The sequence below is a fragment of the Misgurnus anguillicaudatus genome, chromosome 19 (assembly GCF_027580225.2).
Source record: "Misgurnus anguillicaudatus chromosome 19, ASM2758022v2, whole genome shotgun sequence".
NCBI lineage: Eukaryota > Metazoa > Chordata > Actinopteri > Cypriniformes > Cobitidae > Misgurnus > Misgurnus anguillicaudatus.
In genome coordinates this window covers 51,491,260-51,517,552 of record NC_073355.2, presented here as the reverse complement: position 1 = coordinate 51,517,552, position 26,293 = coordinate 51,491,260, and the positions used below count along the sequence as shown (strand labels likewise).

Here is a 26,293-nt window from a genome sequence, read left to right as displayed (position 1 = left end):
TAACAGATTCTGCAATAAAACGAAAATCACAAATTTTGAAAAAAAAAACTTTGTTTCTCATTTTCTCGAAACTTGTGCTGCCGACTTGTGTCCCTGGTTTCCGTGACGGGTCACATATGTTATGACCACCAGCTAACCCAGCACCAAACCAGCATGGATACAGACTTACCCCAATGATGTTAACCATTATGGCGAGATTTAATGATTTATTATTTATAATTCATCATTAATTCAATCCTAAAAAAATTAATCAATACCCTTACTGTTCAATTTAAACCATTTTCTTATTCCTCATTCCTGAAGGAAATCAAAACTTTATTTATTGATGGAGGTTTCAAATCAGCTCACTGTTTATGATTACGTTATATTGTTTTTGGTCATTTTGACATATTCACAGAAAAGATCAGGTGAGGGTTATTGGGCTGATGTAAAAATTCTACTAAACAATTTGCTTTTACCACTAAACAGAACACCATGGCAACTAAATCACGAACCAACCATATCCTCCATTATATAACACAGTAAAATCACTTTAAAAGTCTACATACCTTTAATATTTCTGAATATAGTTTTCATTTAAAGGGGTGATAACTCTTGTTACTCTTAAATGGCAAACTAACATTTATGGGTATGGAGGTATTTATATTCTCGCCTTTGTAAAATTTCAGTTATAGGGTGCATTTTATGTATATTTTACGACTTATTTACATGTTTCTGCAAGTTTATTGACATTTACAACTACAAAAAAGCCAACATTTAAAATATATCTGAATTGCAAAAACACATGGTTAACTAACAGATAATACTTGTCCTAATGTAGAGACAACAGTGAATTACTAAAAAGTGTTTATTGTATGTTTAGTTGAAGCAAGATCAAGGCCACAGTTAGGAAAGAAGTTGCAATCCAGCGGTGAAAGAGAGCAGACAGACAGATAAACAGATTAAGAGCGAGTGTAAACAATAATACCAGCTATTAAAGAACGGCGACTTATGATTTAGTTAAAGATGTGACTGTTATCTTTACCTTGAGAGGAACAATGAGCTCCGGTCTGCAGATGAGCAGATTTAACTCACTGACACAAGCAAAGTTAAGTTAAGACAACACACAACAAGTCAAACAAACTCACTTGATTTTGTGTAATTAAACCTAAAAAAAAATAAGGCTATTAACCAACAGCACTGCTTTTTATACTTTAATATGCTTTGTCTAATTAAAATGTTACGTTTTAAAACAAATTTTTCATAAATTTTCTTTTGGGGGCCGCGAAGGAATGCACCGTACACGAGGGGGGCCGCACACTGAAAAAGTTTGAGAACCACGGATATAAGCAATCGAGTCATCAGCCCATTCTTATGATTTGCGTATAAATAGCACGCAGTGTGAAAAGTCATGCAACTCATACGCCAAATTCCAATTTTGCGTGCATATGATACCGCAGTCCTTCCTGTTCACTTAATACGGCGCGTCTTTCGTGTCATTTTAATGCATTGGTTTCTTGAATGCATTAAATGATATCCTAACCCAAAACCCAATTCTAACCCCAACTCCAAGCGACCATGGTTTAAAAATAGACAAGAAATCTATATATTAAATGACATCGAAGCAAATCCCAAAAATAGACGAAAACATGAAGAAACCTATGTATTAAATTACGTCCTAAAGCAATTCCCAAATCTAACCCCAAACCCAAGTGACAATGGCTTAAAAAACAGAAAAAAGAGAAACCAATACATAAAACGACACAAAAAGATGGTTTGTTTTAGGTGAACAGGAAGTTCACACCTGTATTTGAGTCGGTTGCGTTCACACACAGTTCTGTTATTTATGTGAGCCCTGATGTTGGATCGAAACGGTACTGGACAAAATGTGATGTCACTGCGTTAAGGTACAGAGTGCATGAAAATGACAGCAAACAGTGATGCAGAATAGCTTTGTAATATTATGAACGGCTCATCTTCTGATACCAGACAGCTGTGCTATAATGTTGATTTCTTATAGACACCAACTCTCTTGTGTAAACAATGCCAGTTCAATGTGAAAATAATAATTTATGTTGACAAGGAAAGTGCAATCTTTGAAATACGTCCATAACTGTGGTTACAGGAGGAGTCACATGTGAATGGAATACAGATTTGATTTCAGTTGTCAAACCTGAACATTGACAGTGTGAACGCAGATATAGGGTGAGTACTGCTCAGATTATACACTATATACAAATCTTGTTGCAAATTTAAAGGTGCCAAAGAATGCATTGTAATATTCTGTTACTACCCAGTCTCATGAGGTTTCGTGATATAGTCACGTACATTTTTTATTATATTTTCGTGATATTATCACAAATGTCCGTGTTTTTTCGTGACCGTATATCAAATTCCTGTTTTCGTGTGATTATCACGTATTGGTTACTCAACTGCTTTTTTCTATTTTCAAACCATTGTCGCTTCAGTTTAGCGTTAGATTTGGTGCTTGCATTAGAATATCACTTTATGTATTGGGGTTATACTATTTTTTCGGATTAATTTTTTTATGTCACTAAAAAAATGGCGTTAGGGTTAGAGTTGGGTTTGGGTAGGGATGTCATTATTTTATATTTTGTGACGTTATACGGTCACGAAAAAATGCAGAAATTTGTGATAATATCACAAAAAAATAAAAAAGTTACATTACATAACGAGATTTTGTGAGACTGGGCTGTCTGTTAAAGCAACACCAAAGAGTTTTTTTTACCTTAAAATAACGTTTCCAAAAAAGTTTCAGTGGTTCATCCATGAAAAACAGGGTGAACGGCACTTTCACATTCGCTTTCAGCCCTCTATCGGCCAAAACCGCACTAAAGAAGTTTCCAACCGTCGGCTAGTGGTCCTGTAGTTCGAGTGAAAACTACAAAAACTTGCTTTACGGCAGACCTACAATCCAATCAGAGCCAGCTATGCTGCAGTATTTACGACAGTGGTAATGAACAATTACGCTTCTAACCTGTAGGGGGAGCAAAGAGCAAAAACTCTTTAGTGTTGCTTTAAATTGTTCTCTGATATCTACACAGAAGGTTTGGGGCTTTATTAGGTGCAAAAATGATCCAGAGACAGTTTTAAATGTCCATTTTCTTATTTGAAAGAGTCAGGAATAATAATATTGAGCTCTGCTCTGATTGGCTGTTTCTCCTTCAGTAGCTCTTTGTGTGTGTCAAGGTTATTATAGTTTTGCTTTTTTAAATTAGTTTTTATTTTAGTATCGTTTTCAATTTTGCTTTAAATTTAAGTTTAGTTTTAGTTAGTTTCATGAATGGTTTTGTTAGTTTTAGTTTAGTTTTTATTTTGCAAACACATTTCTATTTAGTTTTTATTTTATTTAGTTTCAGTTATAGTTTTAGTAATTATAGTTTAGCAGCTAACAGCAGCTAGACTGTCTGGCATATTTATCAGTTAACTGAGGTTGCTGTCAGCCTCAGCTAATCTCACATGCATAAAGCACCATCTACAAGTAAAGACTCCTTAAAAGTTTGTAAACATTGCAACGTCTCCGGGTGGGCGGGGATTAGTTTGAGGCAAAAAGAGGCGCGGACGCAATGCTGACAAACGTAAGCTAGGACATTTTAGAAGGGATTTATTAAACATAGATGCAGAAGAAGGTTCGGAACTGTCTGAATATGTAAAGTTACTTACTTTGCGTAAAAGCTATTTTTGTAAATTAACGCTGTAACAGTTAGTTCTTGTATCTTGTTCTCATTGGAAACATTTTAACCAGGTTTTGGATATTTCCTACATATGAAGTATTTTCGGCTGGTTTGTGGAATTTTGTCAAGGCTTATTGTCTAATGTAACCTATCCCTGGGCTAACTATGATTAGCAATGGGGATTATTTTAAGAGATCATTCAAAGGATGGCACACACATCTATCGCTGTATGTTTGTTTAACATTTAAGCTAGCTAGTGCACTGACGGTTGACTTATCATCACCTATAAAACAGAAACTTGCTGATTTGTACTAGATAAGACCAACACACCAACACAGATGCATAGATTAATTTACCTGATATGAAGTGTGCACTGCAAACACGAGCATTATTTGCGATCGTCTCCGTCCATTCAACCACAATTGTCCTTTTTATTTCTCTGAAGGAATGTCTGCCGGGACCCGGTTAAACTTTTGCTTTGAACCAAAAGTGCTGTTCCTTCTATTTTGGTTGCCAAAAACACAAGACGACGACATTTTAAAGTCAAAACCTCAACTTTTAGCGCGCCTGTTATGAGTTCTTCCTTATGTTTTGCCTCCAGCTAGAGCGGTGACGTCACAGTGACATAGGCGATTAAGGGGTCTATTATAAAGCCTGTTCAGATTTTCCGCCACGGGATGAGAGCTTATTAATTACGAAAACGAATATTTATTTTTGATAATTATTATTTTATTTCAGTTAGTTTTTCAATAACTTTTGCTCGTTTCGTTTAGTTTTAGTTTTTCATTTCTTATGAATTTTTAATTTTATTTCAGTTAACGAAAATGTTTTTTAGCTGATAGTTTTAGTCTTAGTTTCAGTTTTCGTTTACGAAAATAACCTTGGTGTGTGTAAACAGATCTTATGTTTGAGTCTGTATCAAATGAAGTTACAGATTTTGAGGAATAATCAATTGTTTGGAGATTGTTAATGGACGTTTCTGACTAGTAAGTTAATAATAATAGTAACGTTAATAGTAGAACTTCAGCCTAAATGCTAGCATATAGCATTAACTAGCATTTAGCATTTACTAGCATATAGCATTAAAGGCAGAGTCCACGATGTTTGAAAAACGCGTTGGAAAAGGAGACGGGCCGACTACCAAAACACACTTTTAGCCAATCAAATCAAATCAAATGCCGGGTTGCGTATGTGTGGGGCGGGTCTATCAACAGAAGGTCCAGATTCTATTGGGGTAGGGGCGTGTTTGTTTAGGTGATTTCAAATATCAACATTGGCTTTCAAACATCATGGACTCCGCCTTTAACTAGTATATAGCATTAACTAGCATATAGCGCTAAGTAGCATATAGCGCTAACTCAGCATTGTAACAACATTGTAATTAATTGAATGTGTAATTTAAAGGTATAGCGGAAGATTTTCCCAACTTTTTTGAAAAGAACCGCCCATCCACTTTAAAAAAAATGCACATGTACAACACTCTACCTTCTCCCGAGAGGGAACGCCTCTTAAACGCGTTCACGAGAGAGAAAGCATGCAGGAGCCTAGTTCCTCTCTTTGCTCTGTGTACAAGGCATGTTTACAGTGTCTGCGCGGTTCGTGACTTGTGCCAGGGCTAGCATCGCTAATCATGGCTTACATCAACTTTCACTAGCAGTGCTTTTAAATGGATTTCTCCAAATAGCATGACAAACTTTACCTGCCCAACCTGTGCTTTTAGCGCACGCCAGCATGTGAAATAATTTACTAAAAATACTCTGGTCTTTTTTTTTCTTCAGAGTCCTTTCTCTTCTTGTCATACAATTCGTAGACACCTTTTCTCTTGCGACCCTCAGACATTTTGGAAAAACACGATGAGAACGCAAGCTTCAATGAAGGGCTGAAACTGTAGCCCACCACACATATACACCTGAAAGTGCGCATGTGCAGAAAGCGAACTTAGGGACGAGCACATACGATGGCGTGAGATTGGTCTGTTTTCCAGCGGTCTTTTACATGCACAAGGTTTATGTAAGAAGGAGAAAACAATCGTGTTTGAGGCTCATGATATGGCATTACTCATGTTCACAACTCTTATTATTATTTATTTATGCCTACAAATAAACATCTTTACATACGGCACCTTTAAGGTTTCGTACAACATGACATACGATGCTAAATCAGCATTTTCGACCTGATGACCTCAAGGCATGTTTAGACTTGGCATCAGGTTGAACTTTGAGTAAAATGTCTCATTTTGAGTTAGAGGAAAAACATTTTCTTGACCAAATGCAAGGTCAATTTAGTCAAATCAGGGATGAACTCTGAGTGCAGGGAATGCACAATGTTCAAAACAAGACAGGATTCGAAAAATCCCGGAGCAGCTGGTGATTTAATGATGTGATTGAGAGATGTTTTTAAAACAGCGGGCAGTTTTAATCACTGCGGCTGTCTAATGCTCCGACTGATGATGTTCAGTTAGGATATGTCCGATGTTTTGAGTCGTCTGGAGCGAACTCATTTGATAGATGCATTTCTGTGGGGTTAAGTGAACTCTCTTGATTCATTAAAAATAACTAGTACAACATCACAACATAGGTTCAGATAGGAGCTGGTACTCAATAGTTTGAAATGTGAATTGCAAACCCAAAGTTTTGCAAACTTTGTTGTCCAGAAGATAGTAGCTTGTATTAAGGACATCATGACCTTATATTTTACACCCCTCCTCTTTGTCACCATAGACACATTATCATCTCTGGGCAGTGATGAGACATTATCTCAAATATCTCTCTTCATGCTCTTTGACGTGTTTCTCTCATCAGTTTAACCTCGCTGAGGGTTTGTGAAGATGAAGTCAAGCTGACTTTATTCTGAGGGGTGTTAAATTAAAAACACTCTCAGCATTGCCGTGATGCCATTATGTCTTAACCTCTCATATAATTTAGCTTCTCAACAGGTGGCAACACTATCTACACATCTTCCTCTTGTATTGTCTTCACTCCATGCACAAAACAAACACAAAGCACAGGGTGTTGTCCAACAGTAAGGTTTGCATTAACACCACCGCTAAACCTGCAGCATCTTTAATATACAGTAGAGACATCACAGCTCAGGTTGAGGTCTTACAGGACTTAATGGGCTTATGAAATGGAAAGTGTTTTGAATTGTTAGTCCATGCATTAATGCTCTTCAGGTTTATTTCTAGCATGTGCGTAGGTACCTGCGCAGGTCCTCTCACTTGCACTGATGTACTGCTTTATTTTATTTTTCACTTTGGAAAAGGGAGTTGGGCTGAGTACTAAAACACACTTGTAGCCAATCAGCAGTAAGGGGCGTGTCTACTAACCGATCATTGCCTGGGTTGCGTATGTGTGGGGCGGGTCTATCAAAAGGAGGTCCAGATTCTATTGGGGTAGGGGCGTGTTTATTTAGGTTATTTTAAATATCAACATTGGCTTTCCGAGATCATGCACCCCACCTTTAACTTTAAACCAAAAAACACACAGATTACTTGCTTTTGGCAGATTAATAGCGCATATCATAAATCATGGATAATGGATAATAGTGTGGATAAATGTTGGATAAAACCCCATCCATACTAATTTAATTTTACAGGTTGTGTGCTGTTTACGTGCCTGTACACAAATACCCATGATGATAAAGGTAGCTCATAAAGAGTGTTTAATTAAAGGCGGGGTGCATGATCTTTGATATTTTAAAAGAATGACCTTAACAAACACACCCCTACCCCAATATAATCTGGACCTTCTGTTGATAGACCCGCCCCATCCATACGCAACCCAGGCAACGATGTCATTTAGTAGACACGCCCCTTACTGCTGATTGGCTACAAGTGTGCCCCGGTAGTCTGCCCGACTCCCTTTTCCAAAGTCTTTTTACATATCATGCACCCCGCCTTTAAATGCTATCAGGTGTGACTGATCTTGTTGAAGAAATGTTAAATAATTGTAATTCGATGATGACATTAAGTTTGTCTGACCTGACGGAGACCTGTGTGGTGGAAACGTCGTCTTAATGAATGTTGTGAGCATTATTAGCAGTGGTGATTTTTGTTATTTTACTAAAAAAGTAGCTCACTTATAAAAGATTATCATTTTATTACATTTAAAGTAAATGTTACCATAAATCAAGGTTACAATAGTTTTGCATTTTACATGAATTTTTATTTTGAGAATCGCACGAGTCATGACTCAAAGCTGAGCTGCGTTACATGATACTTTATTTTATATGCAAAATATGATAATTTCTTCACTTCTGAGATTTTAGGTATTTTAATCGCCTGCTTCATTATGCAATTAATTATGAATGAAATAAGCAACAGCGGACACGCTCGACACGATTTTGTCAAGTGAGAGATGTCCACAGGGCAACATATTGTAACATTTTTGTAAATAAACCTAAACTCACCCCAAACCCAACCATAACCTAACCCTAAAATCAAATGGAAAATAAGTGAAAAACAATGGTCTAGAAGCAGCTAATCCTGGTTTTAAGCTTAAACTTGAAACAAACTTGTTTATGAAATCTGATTGGTTGATTAAAATGTGTCCCAGGGTCAACATAATGTAGCCCTGAGGACATCAACCACTTGGCAAATTTAGGAGAGCCCAGCGGACATGTAAAAAAATCATCCAAAACAGTTTCAAAACACAGTAGCTACCGCAATGTTTAGTTTACCTAAACTATGAACAAAAATGATGGTTAAAAGTCCATTTATTAAAGATTATATTTAGATTCGCCCCTAGAGGGGGCACAGATAACATGTGTTCTGACTAATCAAATAAAATGCGGTCTGCTAAAAGTGTTATATTCACATTTTATAGGCTATATTTTTTATTGTTTTTAGCATTAGTTAAATTAAAGCATTACATTAGATCTGCTTACGTTGCATCAAGGTTTCTTTTTATTTACTGTTTGTTGATCATTACAGCCAATCACAGACGTGATCGATGAGCGCATCAATGTAACGCTTAAATTAGGGGTGGCTTGAAACCACTTTTCCCATTACCGATCCGATTTTGAGTAGCTGAATTCTGAGTATCGGCCGATCCTAATATTTTTATTGATTCATTTAGAATTGTAATAAATACACACACACACACACACACACACACACACACACACACACACACACACACACACACACACACACACACACACACTATAGAAACCATCACATAAATTCTACTGGTATCCATTAAAATACTATTAGGAACCATTAACTTTTACCATTTAAACCACATTTGTAGTGTGTTTTGGGACATATCCCAGTAGGATTTAATGGTCCCACCAACACAACACAACCCAACACATACCGGTAGAGACCCACAGAGACCATCATAGTTTCCATTACAACCAATAAAATTCCCATTAAAACCATTAAAGGTGCAGTGTGTAACTTTTAGAAGGATCTAATGAATGAAATGCAATATCATTTACATAACTATGTTATCAGTGGTGTAAAAAGACCTTACATAATGAACTGTTATGTGTTTATTAGCTTGGAATGAGCTGTTTTTACCTACATACACTGCGGGTCCCCTTACATGGAAGTCGCCATTTTGTGCCGCCATGTTTCTACAGTAGCCCTTAACAGACAAACTGCTGTACAGACCGCGTTTTATCACTACTGTATTGTGCAACATGTTTGTCCTGTGGTGGCTACCATAGCTTCTCTATGCGTTTCGTTGAATGGTGGACTGCTGTTGGTTGCAATTCACAATCTCACTGCTAGATGCCCCTACAATCTACACACTGCACCTTTAAATCCAATAGAATTTGTGTAATGGTTTCTGTTGTGCAGGGAAAATAAAGATAATGTAATGTTAAGTGTAAAAAACTTAAAATGAGTTTTCTTTATACTTCAGTTAATCTTGTAAACACACAATACAGTTTCAATTAGTTAACTTTTTGCAAAGCCTTGTTTTTTTTTAACCTTGCCATAAATACCAAAAATAAACTGAGGGGGCACAATCTAAGGGGGCAATGCCCCCTCATGACGCTGGGTCTGTGTGTGCATCCGAGTAAACTTCAGGCCAAAATATTTTTGATGGTTTAATACGGTGCATTTCAGTCAGAATATTACGATGGTTTGTCAGGAAAAGGAAAAAACTCCAAAAGATAAAGTTAGATTTAAATTCACATTTCATGAAGGGTGATGTTATAAACACACACAGATACACAACACTAACACAGCTAAACACATTGAACTCTTGTACAGTATACCATCTGTGTGCTGGTGTCCATTCTGTCTGTTTTTCTGTCTGTTTTTATCCTAAGCAAAGCCCATAAATGAACCACTAAATGTAATGATACAATAATAATCAAATAATATAAGGTGGTGTATACACAGGTAAAGCTCTCGCATCTGTGATGTGATGCACCCTGTCTGTCAGAGATTAAACATTTTTATTTACAAACATCATATGGGTGACTGTCACATCAAAGCAGCAGATATATAATGAACGTAATGATTCTGAAATCCTCTCAAAACTAATATGTGGGCAGACGGATCACATTATATTCATGTTGTATTTGTTCGTTCCCTGGCTGAACACCAGCACAATGTCAGTCAACAAAGATGCTACATAAATCTGAATGAAACAAACAACCTGTCGACAATCTGTTTCTGCTTTTACGGCTCTCTAGAGCCCTTGTGTGGCCATATGTGTGTATTACAGCACTGTACACTGTAAAGCAGACAAAGAGATAAAGATAAAGAGAAAATCTGATGATGAGATATCAGGAAAGTATTTAACAGACTACATTCAGATGATTTCAGTCAGTGGCTGTGTTCAGAATAACATGCTTTTATACTACATACTACTGTGTTTCTGCATGTACATATTATCTTGTGAAAGTATTTTAAAATGTGTAAAATTCACATGCAGGGTTAGAAACTTTTTTAAATGGATAGAAATTAATAAAATATTTTTACATCACCCAAAAAATGTCAATTATAAAACAAATCATTTTATATTACATTTTATATTTTTGAACTTGTACCGCTGTTGAAAGCTCTTTAGGGTGTAAAGCGTTTAGTCAACACATTAAATCTTTCCCCACCATTGATGAGTTATCTCGTCAATTAAGAGAAAACATTTCCCTGCCAATAACGCTTTCCTGACGAGTTTTTACTGTAATCTGTAATTCTGCTATTATCCACTAGATGGCGTTCTTACCCAATTGATAAAAAACTGAAGCAAAAACGAATTTAACAAATGTTTAAACTCTGTTTATGTTTTGATAATCGTTCTGAATCTGATCTCTAACAAAATTCCTTTACAAAAATGAAATTATTTCATCTTTTGCTCAACATTTGGTCTTTTTTAAAAAAACTTCCCATATTTAATGCTGCGTTCACACCAGCCGCGGTAGAGGCATTGACGCACGTCTGGAGGTCTCGCGGCACGAATGAGGCGTTTAATGTGGCGTGCTAGACCGGATTGCACCTCATTCGCGCGTCTAGTTCATGCAAATGACACAAATTGAGCATTGCCACAGGAAACGTGCGAGTTGAAAAATGCAAACTTGGGCGAAAAAAAGCGCCACGTTAACTAATCAGGAGCTTGCTCTAGTAGTGACGTGATTACAGGAAGCGAGCGGAGTCGTAGAAGCCCCTCCCATGACGCAAACTTCCATGTAAATGTCTCGATGACTAGAATTTCATGCACAGCTTTTTTACGCACAAATGAAGCCAGTACACTCAAAATGTTCAAGCGTCCAACTACGCACAAATTTGACGCCTCAAACGCATATGGTGTGAGCCCACAGTTAAGAGGTTATAAAAAAAGAACAAATGAAGAAAGGATAAAAAAAATCCCGTTTTGTTTGTTTGAAAGCAAGGTTAGAGTTATATGATATATTTGTATGTTTATATATTTATAGAAGAACATTTTCCTGGAAGGCATTTTGAAACTTCACAAAAATGCTGGCGTGCAACTTTTTAGAAAAATGCTGGCGGGTAATGAGTTAAAGATGCCACATTGTATCTCAAAGCGATATGCATACAACATGCCCCCCCTTTCAAATAAAGATGACTCTGTCCTTCGCACTTTTCAACTCGCCACCACCATTCCCATGTTTTTGTTTGTTACTTAGATTAGTGTGAAGTAACATCTACCCAATCACAAGTGAGCGTTATAATGCAAATCATCTTTTGCACACACGCTTGAGCTTCAAAGTTTAAAGGACGAGAGCGGGAACAACATAAACCTGTCACTGCATCGTCTCAAACGCAGTGCAGCGGCACAAGGGATCATTTTTTTATTCTAAACACAGCCATTGTTTTTATCATCTATGATGCTAATGATTGGGGTCATGGCTGACCCTGATTGGACCATTGGTAAATGCTACCTCTGCCCTAAACAAGAAATGATAAACTTTCTTCTGCCAGCATTTCGATACACCATAAGTCATCACATTATTTGGATTATTGAATTTCCCTTCTGACCGTTAGAGTCTTTACCCTGAAATCTCCATCTTTCCTGATGTCCAATTTAAAACACGTCTATCAGCAGATCTTTTCCACCAGGAGGACGTCCCTGAAGGTCCTAAGCCCACAAGTCAAACGTCACCAGGGTGAGAGATCCATGTTAGGACAAGACAAAGGTCCAAATCTCTCATACCTAGCAGCCTCATAGTGTCCCCTACATCCTAACAGAGGTCAGAGACGTAGTCAAAGTCTTTAAAGTGGTCCTGGTCTTTGCGTGTGAGGCTGCGCGTTTCACGAGGAGGCGTCAGAGCCGGAGCTTCATTTGTAAACTCTGCATCAAAGTTACTGACGTCCTCTTTTCCTGTCACGGCCGGGACGAACGGAGGAGGAACTTTCCTCTGCAATAAAGCCTCAAAGTCCATATTCTGCAAAGAGAGAGAGAGAGAGAGAGACATATAACGTCATTTCCTTTTTTTCATGCATGCATTTCCTTCCTACCTAAAACTCTCGTCAGTCAGTCACGAATATAACAGTTAGTCCATAAACGATTATCTGAAATAATCTGAAGAAAACTGAATGATTAGTTCATACTCTAAAGAACGGCTGTTTCTTGATGTCCTCAGCATCTTTCTCACTGGAGCCCAGTCGCTTCTCCGCATTGCGCCTCAGCAACTATCAATAGAAAACAAAGGTACGCCTGTCATTTATTTATTCATCCTAACCAATCACAGAGCAGCAACGAGAGAAAGTAGATCTTTACCCGTCTCATAATACCAATGGCCTCGGTGGAGAGAAATCTTGGGTAGCGTACTTCATCATTGACAATGCTGTCAAACACTTCCTCCTCATCGTCACCTGGAAATGGCGACTAAAAAGAAAAGAAAGCACAGAAAATGGGACAATTATTAAATATACAAGTTTTTTTCTTTTCTCTTATCAGATTTAGTCAATGAATACGTAAGGAATAATTGCAAGGGCCATTGAATTATAAGAAAATAATGCACACCAAGGTGGTAATGCGGCACGACGCGAAGCCCAGGTGTGCATTATTTTCAAATAATTCAAAGGACCGGAGTCAATTATTCCTCTTATACCACGGTTACCACAAACATTGCTCTGGTGCCTATTTTTAAGACATTTGACAAGTTAGGTGTGCGGTTTACAGAAAAATAATCAACACCCATAGAACATTTCTCAGCCAATCAGAATACAGCATTCAACAGACCCGTGGTATAATGTATGATAAATAACAGGCGTCATATTAAACTAGACATGCCTTTCTATCTTACATGGAAACGGCCCTTAAAGAAGAAAAAATAATATTAAGAGCAAATGACAGCGAAAACACGGAAAGAGAGTCATAAAGGGGCTGTGTGGGGGCCAAACATCTGTGGGTGCGTAATTATCCAATCCAATTCGAGCTTTGGAAGCATTAAAGAAAATAAACTTGTGCGACTACACCGCATGTGACACGCCCGACCGGAAGTGATGTATTTCTGTGCGTTCCAATCAAAACACTGTGTGCAAGGTGAGAATTATTCATCCTTTTTTGTTTCACTTTATCAGTAACACTTGAATACTTTAAACGATTGATAACTGGTAAGTAAATTCTTAAATATAAATATATTCGTAGATTAAAGGCTCTTGGGCTGGAATGAGCTTCTCTTCCATGACACAGATTTACGATTAAACTAAAATTTCATTACAACTGCCACTATGGAGCGGACTCCTGAAAATCTTGTCTGGATGTAGTGTATAATGGAAAGGCGGTTTAGCCTATACATCTTTAAAATATTAAAAAAAGGAAACAAGAGTGCAATTTTAGTCATTAGGAGAAGACTGATTATTAGTATGTTGTGAATACTTGACATGTAACAATTAATGAAAGTTAAACAGTTATAAACAAAAGAAGTTAAACCGTGGGTTCACACCAGCAGCGTTTGAGGCGTCATAATCGCGTCTAGTTTGCCGCTTGAACATTTTGAGTTTACTTGCTTCATTCATGCGTGAAATTCTAGTCATCGAGACAGTCACGCGGAAATTTGCGTCATATGAGGGCCTTCCATAGGCTTCTGCGACTGCACTTGCTTCCTGTAATCACGTCACTACTAGAGCAAGCTCCTGATTGGTTAACGCACCGCATTTTTCCGCCAAAGTAAAACATTTTAAACTCGCGCGTTGGGCGTGGCAACGCTCAATTCGCACCATTTGCGTGAATGAGGTGGAATTGCGTCTACCGCGCCGCACTAAATGCCTCATTTGCGCCATGAGACCTCCGGACGCACGTCAACGCGTCTTTGCATTCACTTATGCTGCATTTACACCAACCGCGTTAGAGGTGTGAAGCGCGAGTGATTTCAATGTTAAGTCAATGTGAAGGCGCGTTGACACGCGTCAGGAGGTCCCGCGGCGCGGAAGAGACGTTGGTTCACGCGAATTTGCGGCTGACGCCCGAGTTGAAAAATTTTAACTTTGTCGGAATTTCGCGGCGCGTTAACCAATCAGGAGCATGCTCGCCGCTGTGGTGGCAGCCCCGCCCGGAGTCACTCATTCAACCAACGCACCGGAGCTATATGACACAAGTTTTTATTTCTATAGAGGAGACAGGAATAAAAAGGACCTCGCTTGGAAGAGTGTCAGTGAGGACATTGGGCAACCCGGTACGTTGTTATACACACTTCACTTTTGAGTCACGTGACGTTTATCGACCCGCGTCGTTTATTTTTTCCCCCTATAGTAAGGTTACCAAATACAAACTGGTAACTCTCTCGATAAATGCACAATCAACATCAGTCATCTTGCAAACAGACAACCGCATAGCACTTGCCCCTCCCACAAGAAGCAGAGTTTGCCTCTGACGCGCGTCAAATGCTTGCTTTTTCCGCGCGTCTACCCCGCTCTACACGCGCGAATGCATCCAAATTGTTCAAGCGGCAAACTATGCGCGGTAGACGCGATTTGGACGCCTGAAACGCGGTTGGTGTAAACTCAGCATTAACATTGAAATCACTCGCGTATGACACCTCTACCGCGGCTGGTCTGAATGCAGCATTATAGCTCTACATGTGTTGATCTTTTACACTTGCACTTTTTTGTGCAAGGTTTAATGTTCATAGTTGTTCATAACTATTAACATTTGGCTCTTGCAATGTTTTACTGCAATTGTTTTTAAATATTAAAAAAGAAAATATGAGTTTTCAGTAATTATAATACTGGATAAAAGAAGTGTGCATCTTTTTTTGAAAATGCATGTTTTTTAATATATGACCTATAACAAAAAGTAACAAAAACAACATAAGATATATATACACACACTCAGTAAAAGTAAAAAATATATAAAAGGTAAAAAAAAAAGGGTAAAAGTTTCTGGCCCCCAAAGAAAAGTAGTTGAAGACATATATAACACAAGACAAGTATAATAAACCCTTTACATGTCCACATCGACATGTAACTGAAAATAGAGCATTCACTGTCCATGAAAAGTGATTTCTGTTAGAGACTTTGGGATTTGAAAATGTACAAAAATGTCTGGAAAGGTAAAATCAGAAAAAGCATAATAAGTAATGTTACACACACCTCTCCAACCAGCATCTCATAAATAAGCACACCGAGACCCCACCAATCAACTGCTCTTGTGTAAGATGTGTCAGTCAAAACCTCTGGAGCAAGAAACTCTGGAGTACCACAGAAAGTGCTGGTCCTGTCCCCAAAACCCATTCCTACAGAGACAGAGAGAAAGATGCTTTGGCAATACAAATGTACAGTTTTTGTCATGCCAATAAAAATCTTTAGCATCATACTGAATACTGATTGTCAGTTTACTGTCGTTTATATTCAGCAGTGTGCACTACTATCATAGTTGTGTTATTTAATGACAAGAACAGTCAGATTATTAAACAAACATCAGACTCAATGTCCTCTTAACTTATGAATATAACGTCCGTCTGTGTGTAACTCACCCTCCTTACAGAGACCAAAGTCTGCGATCTTTACATAACCTTCAGTGTCCACAAGGAGATTGTCAAGCTTCAGATCTCTGACACAAACACACAAACAATAGTAGAGATTAACCACGTCTGATAACTATAAGTCAACTGAAATATAAAATGTTGTGAAGTGTTTGTGTGTTTCTTCTACATTATAGCGACGTTGTTCTTAAAATGCAAGAAAGACTTCATAATAATAATTCAGTCCCTTCAGGATTTTGTGATTATTTTTGGGATCAAAAATACTGATTTTGCGGCAGTAATTTTCAGAAATCTGCACAATTTATTTTTATTTTTTAGGACATCAATGCTTGTCTAATATTAAAATTATTATTAAGAAGTTCTCAGGTAATTAAATAATATAATTGATATAATATGAACAGTGAAACAAAATGAAAATATGAAAAATAAATACAACTGCAAGATACAGTTACAATGTTTGTTTTTTGATTAACATAGACAGATGTCACACAGCGATTTTAATAACTGGGTCGCCAGGATGATTTAAGGAAAATGTTATTAAAATATTAACCACTTTATCTGCATAAATGTTTGATTGTAAATAATAAATTCTTATCACCAGCAATCTTTTTTTTATTAAAGCCAGAAATATTTACCAAGTTGTCTACAGAATATAGATCATTTTCTAAAAGCAATTATGAGACCTTTTTCATTTTGCGATAAAATGAATTATGCAAGATCACAAAATAACGCAACATTTTGATGATTTTGCGCTGTGTTCTGCAATCGCACAATCAGGATCAACTGTAATATGAGTTGAAGTTTGTGTGTGTGTACTTACCTATACACAATCTTATTATCATGAAGGAACTGAAGTCCCAAAACTACACACGCAGAATAAAACCTATAACACATAAACAAACATATAAAACATGTTACATTATTTTACACATTGCATTGTTCGTCTGCACACAAGTAATACAAACTGCAACATAATATTAACTACACAACACACCATTACAGACACAATTACAGCAGATGTAGGATATTTTAACAAAAAACAAAGTTAATTCTATTGTGTTTTGCACTACAGTATTATCATTATTTTATTTTATTGTTGTTAATTTACAATTTTATAAAACTGAAAGGGAAAAGAAAACTAATGTTTAAACACTAACAGTTTATTTAGAAATTTTTCCGTATGCCTTGTGCATATATTTCTTTGTAATACTGCATCTGCTCATAGATATATAATAAATAATAAAGGCTAGATGTGTTACGGCGGAGTCTCTAACGTCATCACCTGGCGGCCATCCCATCACAGGCAGCTCGCTCACTCGCAGCACTGTGCCCTATTTATGCATGCACTTCTAAATGACCACAACTCGCCGAATTTTCCACAGATCTTCAAACAGTTTGGCTTCTTACAAACGTTATTAACGTGGCTATAATTCTGGATAAAATTATTCATTAAGTATGCAGTGTCATAGGTACATATCTGACGTTTATAACAAACTAAACCGTCCTAAAATCGATATAAAAAATAAGCAAGTTATGGTCATCCAAAAGCACCTGCACCATGAAAACTCAATGCTACGAGTGAGCGAACTGCCCGCGGCAAGATGGCCGCCAAATGCGGACGTTCCACTCAATTGGCCAGCAGCGCGGGCGAGACATCTAGCCTTTATTATATATATCTATGCATCTGCCCTTTTAAGGGAGGTGTGCTTGTGTAAAGAGGAAGAAGAAAGTTTGAAAGTGTGTGCATCAGGCAGCTGTTTGTGCTTCTCTGCCGATGCTTCCGATTAAACATGAAATGTGAATTATCACCGGTGTAACCTGTGTTTAATTTATGTTATCCACGCCGAAGAGACTGAAGTGTTTACATCAGAAAATAAGGGTTACAGTATCAATAAGATTTGATGTTTTGTGTCATATGTCAGACATTACAGATAGATCTGAAGATACTGATGCTATTAATCTGTAAGTAGAAGCTTCATATAAAAGACAGAGTCTGCGTCTGAAACGCCTACTTACATACTATATGGCTGGCATAAAGCAGTAGGCGAGACGAGTAGTATGTCCGAATTCATTGTATTTGAAAAACAGTAGGCAAAAGTACCCTGATGACTTACTACTTCCGGCAAGATCCAGATGTGTTCATTCGATAGATACTTTACTATCCCGTGAGCCCCCAAGAGTGGTTATCAAATGAATAAGATGACGGAGGGGCATTGTTTTATTAGAAAATAGTGCTGAGCAAAGATTAATCGCATAGAAAATAATTATTGTGTAATTATAATGTATACATAAATACACACACATTAATTTAAGTTATTTAAGAAACATTTACATGTGTATATAAATTTATTATATTTTTATTTATTCTATATTATATATACTTTTTTAAATAAATATAAAAAACATTTCTGAAATGGATACATGCATGTGTGTGTGTTCAAATATACATAATAATTACACACATCACTTTTATTTTGTATGCGATTAATCGTGATTAATCATTGATTAATCACATATTAAACAGCTGTCCCCCTTGTGGTTAAATTGTGCTTGTTTAATATCATTCCATTTACGACGACGTATGTCACGTGATGTATCAACATGGCGGGTGGCGAATTCATTCATACTATCCATATTCATACTATATAGTACTTACAGTTTTAACGGTTAATGAGTAGATCCTTCATCTAAGTCAGTACTTACTGTCACAGTATACGATATCGTACACAGTCACAGTGATGAAGACAAACTTACACAGATCGTTCTTCAGAGAAGACATCAGCGTGTATGTGCATCATCAGATCACCACCTGCTGTGTACTCCATCACGAAACACACATGTTCTGATGTCTGAAAACACGCAAACAGGTTTACCAGGAACGGATGCCTGGCGCTGTTCACCGTCTCGAAGATTCGCTTCTCACATAGCAAACTGAGAGAGACAAATCAAAATATGCTATATTAAAATATGTACAAAATATTTTATGTTTAATACCATTTTATTAAATTATAATATGAAAACAATATTTTTGCAATACTGTAACATCCTTATAAACCACTTTATATATTGTATAAGTTTGTGGTTTATTTTTTATTTTCTAAAAGCAATGCAACATTGTAAAACGTGTTAAAATAGTGTTATAAATAAATTTGACTAGACATAATCCCAAAATCTACCTTTCCACCTCATCCCGTGCCACAATGTCTCCTTTCTTCAGAGCTTTAATGGCATACAGATTTCCTGACTTTTTGTATTCAGACAGCAGCACCTGAGATTAAACACACACATACACACAACATACAGATGAAGTTTATTTTAAAGATTTATTATGAATGCTGCTTGACAATCCTCGATCTCATGACTTTACAATTACTGGTACCTTGCCGAAATGCCCTCGTCCCAAAACAGCGATCAGTCGGAAATCCTCAAGACCCAGAGATGAACCCGCTGGCCTGTACAAACACAAACAGAGCAAGCCGGATGCAATTAAACAGACTGTTCTGAGATCAGCTGCTCGTGTAAAATAACACTGTTGTGTACAGAACATGTGTGTATGTTTCTTGTGTTAATGTGTGTGTGTGATTGTGTGTTTCATGCTGGCTCTTGGCTCGGTCTGGAGGACATATTGTGTGCTGGTAGGAGATGTACCTGCGCTGGGAATTATGGGAAGCTTTCCTGACAGCCCTCTGAGGTGTTGGAGGTTCAGGAGAGCCAGAATCTGTTTCTGAAACACTGTCCATCTGACAAACAAAGACATTAAAAACAATGTGGTATATTAATGGCCTGAGAACTGATCGAGAACCAATGTGTGCTTATGGTGATCAATAACGATACATGACAGTCAAGACTATGACATTTATAATTCTGCTTTAATCCGGTATTTGATCATGTTGATGTATTAGTTATCAGATACATGAGATTCACATTCATTGTAAAATGTTATAAAAAACATATTATAGTTTTTAAAAAATCCTTCTATTTTTTAAATATGTTTAAAGATCTCAGTGCTGTGTAATCTTAGAAACCCACTGACAACACCATCTGCTCTATCTCTCTTTCTCTCTCACCGTGTGTAACCTCTGTGAGATGTTTCTCCTCCTCTCAGATGCTGGAGATTCACCGTCCAGTTGAATCTTCTGGATTGAAATATCAGCACTGAAATACACACACACAGACGCACACACACACACACACACACGCGCGCACACACACATATTTACTACACTGTAAGCCCAGACAAGTTGATTCAATTTAAAGAGGACATATGATGAAAATCTGTTTTTTTCATGTTTAAGTGCTAAAATTGGATCCCCAGTGCTTTTATCAACGTAGAAAATGTAAAAAAGATCAAACCAGTAACTCAGTTTTGGTAAACCATTCTCTGCAAGCATTAAAACAATCCCACCCCTTAATCTGCACTATCCAAACACGGCACTGCCATTTAGTGCAGAAAGAGAGAGATAAAATAATTGACAGCTCAATTGAGTTTCAATTTCAACAAATAGCATTATGGTGATCAGTGTTTGCTTCAGCTCATTTGCATTTTTGCTCACATCTACAAAGTGACGATTTTAACGTTATAATAAATTATCTGTGAAGTATTGTGAGCTAAAAGTTCACATATGTACACCAAAGATTTATTTGACATCTAAAAAAGTCCCAAAACATCCACTTTAAAAAAACATTGGGTAACTCACTGCCCTAAAAGTGTCAATTTTGCCTTTTTAAACAAACAAGTAACTTTAAGTTAAATCTACTTAAGATTTTTAAACCGGCAATTTACATTTTTAATTCACTGAACGTAAAATTTTTTCATTCCAGCAATATATCTTTGTTAGATTAACAAAACATTTCCTGTTCCACAAATGGTCAGTTAACAATATGACAAACTTTATTTCACATGTCATATTTTAACATAGTTTTATAAAACGTATAATTTTGACAATTTGACAAAACTTAAATCAACATTCACGATGAGAAATGTCTGCAAACTGGACTGAAGCAAAGATCAGGGAGCTTTTCACTATCAGCGCTCAAGCTGAGATCATACACCAGCATGACAGAACAGAGCATCACACGCCATTTTTTAGGTGTAAAATGAGCTTAAAATAAACAAAAATGCAGGTGCGTGATTTCTTAAGAGAGAAATAATGGATAATTAGCAAACACTGTGCACAAAATATGTCATGTGTCTTTATGGGATCTTTACAGTAAGTGTGTGAATGCATGCAGATATTCCAGAAAATCATTGGCAGTGTGAATGAACCAAAAAATCAAACAATCCCAGACAAATCCTGGATGCATTTTCTGTGTTGTTTCCGTAATCTCTGTGTGAAAAGGGCTCAAGTAAAGCAAATGTTTCAACTTCACACATAGATTTCAAATCCAGAGATCAGACAATTTGTGCAATAAACTAAAACACTTGAGTAATGTAGGAAATTTTTCAGGGTTTAGGTTAAGTGTACTTATTTATTTTATGGATGCACCAAATGTTCGGCAACTGAAATTACTCGTCCGAAAATAGCAAAAAAAAAAAAAAAATGTTTGGTGTTCAGCCAAAAAAGAATACATTTTACCAAATAATGAGGTCTTTAATGACGTGATCGAATAGCATCCAGTGGAGGGTGAGAGACGCACAAATGCATGGGAATAGAAGATCGGATTAGGGATGCATAACAATTAAACGCGATTAATCTATAGCAGAACAAAAGTCTTTGTCTACATCACACATGTGTGCAAACTGTGCACAACAACTATGCATATACAAATATGCATACATGCTTGCATAATTTTAAGAAAATATATATATTTATATATTAAGTATTTATATATAATATAAATTATACATAAATATACAAACGTATATACATGTAAACATTTCTCAAATATATACATGCATGCGTGTGCACTCATCTACACAAAGTTACCATACACAGTTCACACAAATACACGATGCAAACAAAAACTTTTATTCTGCTATAGATTAATCGCGATTAATCATTATGCATCCCTAGATCGGATTAATATCCAATAAGCCAAGACTCTTTTATGTTTTAACAAGTCTATCTGATTAGAGAAGTGACTAGGTGCAAGGCCCTATAATGGCTGCTAGAATGTTAAAAATGATTTATTGTTAAATAATGTGAAATAAATATTCTAAAAAGCACGTTCTGAAAATGTAGAGTTTGTCATTTTATTCGGCTTCAGCCAATAATTTTCCTTTTGGTGCATCCCTAATATATGAGGGTTAGCAGTAACTCAACATACGTTCATCCAGAGTGCGTTGTGTAGTTGTGTTTATTTACCTGCTGTTGTGTGTGTTGTGGTGATGTGGGTAGTTGTGTGCTGATGGGCTGATGGTAATGGCATTCTTCAGCAGTCGAACCCATGTGGTCATGTCAACATTTAACTGCTTTGCACGCATGAACGCTTTACCTGAGCAAACACACACAACAAACGCACAAAATATTTCATTATTTTATAAGCTTTCCATGTAAAGATTATCTTTGGAATTTTGGACGTGTGTGCACCCTACATTGTAGTCAACACTATTTCATGCTATCTTTTTATTTTTTCAAGAAAAGTTATCTTTTTTCCTACATAAAGATGGCTCTTCTCTGTATGAGAGACTGAGTCATCATTATCTTGAAGCTCTTACCCTGCTGTTTAGAGAAAATCTTCCTCTGACGCTGGAGACGTGGACCTCTCTCTATGACTGGATTAAAGAACATCACCTGTAACACACAACACAAACTGGACTTATTCATACACATCATATGTGTGTGTGAGACAGTGAATGTGAGCAAAAGTGTGTGTATATGTTAGTGTGTACATGTGTACCTCCGCCAGCAGCAGTCCCTGAGGTTCGAGCTCTAGCTGTATTTTGTGTCTCTGGTTGTCCAGAAACTCCTCCAGCTTGAGATATTTCAGCGCGCAGAGTGAACGATAGTCACGCCAGTATACTGCGATCTCCATCTCTCTGGACTAAACACAGTTAGAGTGAACATTATATCTGAACATCACATTGTGTGTGTGTGTATGTGTGTGTGTCACTCACTCTTTCCAGCTCAACAGTGAAACTTTGATCCCAGGTCAGTTCTCCAACACTTTTCCAACACGTCTGACCAACAACACAGTTCTCCAGCTTTAACACAGCACTCACCTCCGCTAAACACAAACACATACAACATCAGATCATTCTGTGCAAACCGCAAACACAAACATTATTAAGAGAAAACACTTCCCAGCTGATGACAAGTTTTTACGGCTATTACGTAGTTATAGTTTATCTATATTTCCGCTATTATCCACTAGGTGTCGCTCTTACACAACTTATAAAACACTGAAGCACCCACTGATCCAAAAACAGTAAAAACTCTGTGTATGTTTTGATCATCGCTCTGAATCTGATCTCTAACAAAAGTCCTTTACATAAAATGCAGTTATTTTAGCTTTTTGCTAAAATTTTGGTATTTTAAAGAAACCTACCCATATTTGAGAGAACAAATTAAGAACAAATGAAAGCTGAGGTTCTGTTCATTTATTTGATATATTGTATGTTTATATATTTAAAGAAGAACATTTTCATGAAAGGCATTAAACTTTTGTGAAAATCATTAAAATGTTGGCACTGACTGACAACTTTTTAAAAAATAAATGCTGGCGGAAAAGAGTTAAATTCACGAAATAAATAAAATTCCCAACGAGACTTAAACACACACACACTCATATAACACACAAACACACGTGACATCTTACACGACAGATCTTCAGTTTTGCTGGGTAGTTTCAGACTAAAGCTGCTGTTTCTGGTGCTCAGTGTGAGTTTAAAGGGTCGTCCGTCTCCCGGATTAAAGTGCGGTAAGACCACCGGTGATGCTCGACTGCGGCCAGGGACGACGTCCAGCAGCCCAACACAACCTAACAATCGAACCTGCAGCGTTCCTGTAAAAAAAATCAGCAAGTTATATTACCACAATGATCTTAATATAGTTTAAAACCCCTCAGATAGATTCTTTTTAAGCAATAACATGATAAATGTAGTAGGGGTGAGAGGAGAACAAACTACTAAAAATAAATGAATTAAATAATGTATGTTAAAACGCCAAAATAGGTATAAAACATTTGCATTTTACCAAATGAAGCTATATCACTGAGCAGTAGCTAGGTGCTAAAAGAAAAAATATTTGTTTGGAAGATTTATTAATAAATTTTTAGCTTGAAGATTTCACTCAACACTACAATGATGTGAGAATGCTTCATAAAGGATTCAAATGATGTCAATTCCTGGGTGCCACAATTTATAAAAAATAGGAGATGAATTTGTACCCTCTGTTTCTTATGTTTAATGCGTTTTATGAGCACTAAAGGGTACATTTCACAAGACTTTTTAAAGATGTAAAATAAATCTTTGGTTTCCCAAGAGTACGTACAGTATGTGATGTTTTAGTTCAAAATACCATACAGATAATTTATTACAGCATGTTAAAATTGCCACTTTGTAAATGTGAGCAAAAACGGTCTGTTTTTATGTGTGTCCTTTTAAATGCGCATGAGCTGCTAATGCAAACACTGATCATCATAATGGTGTTTTTTTATTGAAATTCAATTGTGCTGTCAATTATTTTTTTCTGCACTAAATGCCAGTGCCGTGGTTGGATAGTGCAGATTAAGGGGTGGTATTATTATAATAAGATCCCCTTCTGACCTCACAAGCAATTTTTTCACATGTTTGCAGAGAATGGGGATCCAATTATAGCAGTTAAACATGGAAAAGTCAGATTTGTCCCCTTTAATAAAGTGAATAAGTGAACACAGAACAGCTGGTGTACCGGTGAGAGGTGATGGTCTGCTGAGAGTGCTGTACTGATTGTGAATGTAGGGGGCGCTGTGACGTGAACTGAACGCTGAAGATGATGACAACACCAGTTCCTCTTTGATCAGACACGCTTTAGGATGATCTTCTGGTAGATCTACCAAACGTTGCTCTAACGACACTCGCAGAAGATCCAAACGTTGAGAAGCTTCACTTAATCGACTCTGAGCCTAAAGAGACAAAACACACATATGAGATCTCAATCTCTTAATCTGGGCTCTGATATATGCCAACATTTGCAATGAAAAGTTAAATATCTCAATCTTTCTTCTCAATAATCTGAATGTCTCATTTGTGTTTAGTTGGCATATGTTTCACTATGTGTGTAAGTATGTGTCTCACCTCAGCAATGGCTTTCTTGTCTTGTGCTTTTCCAGTTCCCAGTAGTCTCAACATGTTTTTGGCACCCTCGGCCATGGCGTGCTCCACACGGTAATGATGCCAGAGCTCCTCGATCCTGAGCTCCACCCCGCACATATCATCTTTACCTGCACACACACATTAATAAATCAACACATACACTTATATATCCTCTACTGTATAAAAACTTAAATCTGTCCGTATGACTAAACATTATATTCCAAGTCATATGACAACTTTGACCAAAATTTCATTAAAAGCGTATTAATGAAAGCTAGAGTTATATTAAGCTAAAGTAAATCCCACAATGCATTGTAATTGATGTGACAGTCATTATGCTGTGTGACGAATGAACCAGAAACTTTCAACATCTCATTCATGATTCATGAAATTTTACTAAAAGCTCGCACCAGCGAAATCCATTTTTTTCCGTTAACTCCGGATTGTCAGGATTTACTGATGACACGCAGTGAAAAATTAGCAATGAAAAGGAGTGGTCACGGCTGTTTTTTGCGACAGACCTTAATGAATATGCATTTGTAGGAGTTTCCCTTTCAGATGTAAAATGTATGAGAGGAGAGGATTTAAATCAATCACACAATGCGACTTACTAAGGTTTGCACTCGTGAGTTTACTAAGTTGTTCCAGTATTTAAGGACTGAACAAGCATGTCTTACATTGGTCATTATAGAAATTAGATTTTTGTTCCTGTGTTCTTTATGTCAGTATATTACGCACAGTAAATGTCCAATATCATTGGCACTTTTTTTTTAAATTGTGGTCTCATAAAATAGTAAATAGTAGTAAAATACAAGTAAATTTGGGCCTTAAACTCTATGTAAAATCAAATAAAATCTAATTATAAAACGGCCCGTTCTGGTTCTTCATTCTGATTGGTTGAAACGCATTCTAAGCTGTGATAAAATACTCCGGTAACCCCACGGTTCAGACCGCATTACATAAGTATCACTGTTGCTGCGAT

At 36.9% G+C, this 26,293-nt stretch overlaps 1 protein-coding gene across 2 annotated transcripts in view; it reads right to left on the bottom strand.

The window, feature by feature from the left end:
• Positions 1-9,715: 9,715 nt before the first annotated feature.
• Positions 9,716-26,293, bottom strand: part of pkn1b (protein kinase N1b) — a 34,492-nt gene continuing 17,914 nt past the window's right edge. For both annotated transcript variants that reach the window (XM_055195053.2, XM_055195052.2), the window contains 18 exons: positions 25,294-25,439; positions 24,908-25,121; positions 23,835-24,020; positions 23,134-23,243; positions 22,917-23,060; positions 22,735-22,810; positions 22,382-22,511; positions 20,144-20,231; positions 19,725-19,816; positions 19,456-19,528; positions 19,253-19,344; positions 18,831-19,007; positions 16,897-16,959; positions 16,068-16,144; positions 15,685-15,827; positions 12,869-12,976; positions 12,700-12,780; positions 9,716-12,533 (listed from right to left, as the gene is read on the bottom strand). In XM_055195053.2, the coding sequence (XP_055051028.2) occupies positions 12,330-12,533; positions 12,700-12,780; positions 12,869-12,976; positions 15,685-15,827; positions 16,068-16,144; positions 16,897-16,959; positions 18,831-19,007; positions 19,253-19,344; positions 19,456-19,528; positions 19,725-19,816; positions 20,144-20,231; positions 22,382-22,511; positions 22,735-22,810; positions 22,917-23,060; positions 23,134-23,243; positions 23,835-24,020; positions 24,908-25,121; positions 25,294-25,439 (2,204 nt within the window). In that variant the 3' untranslated portion in view covers positions 9,716-12,329. The remainder of the gene's footprint in view (positions 12,534-12,699; positions 12,781-12,868; positions 12,977-15,684; positions 15,828-16,067; positions 16,145-16,896; positions 16,960-18,830; positions 19,008-19,252; positions 19,345-19,455; positions 19,529-19,724; positions 19,817-20,143; positions 20,232-22,381; positions 22,512-22,734; positions 22,811-22,916; positions 23,061-23,133; positions 23,244-23,834; positions 24,021-24,907; positions 25,122-25,293; positions 25,440-26,293) is intronic.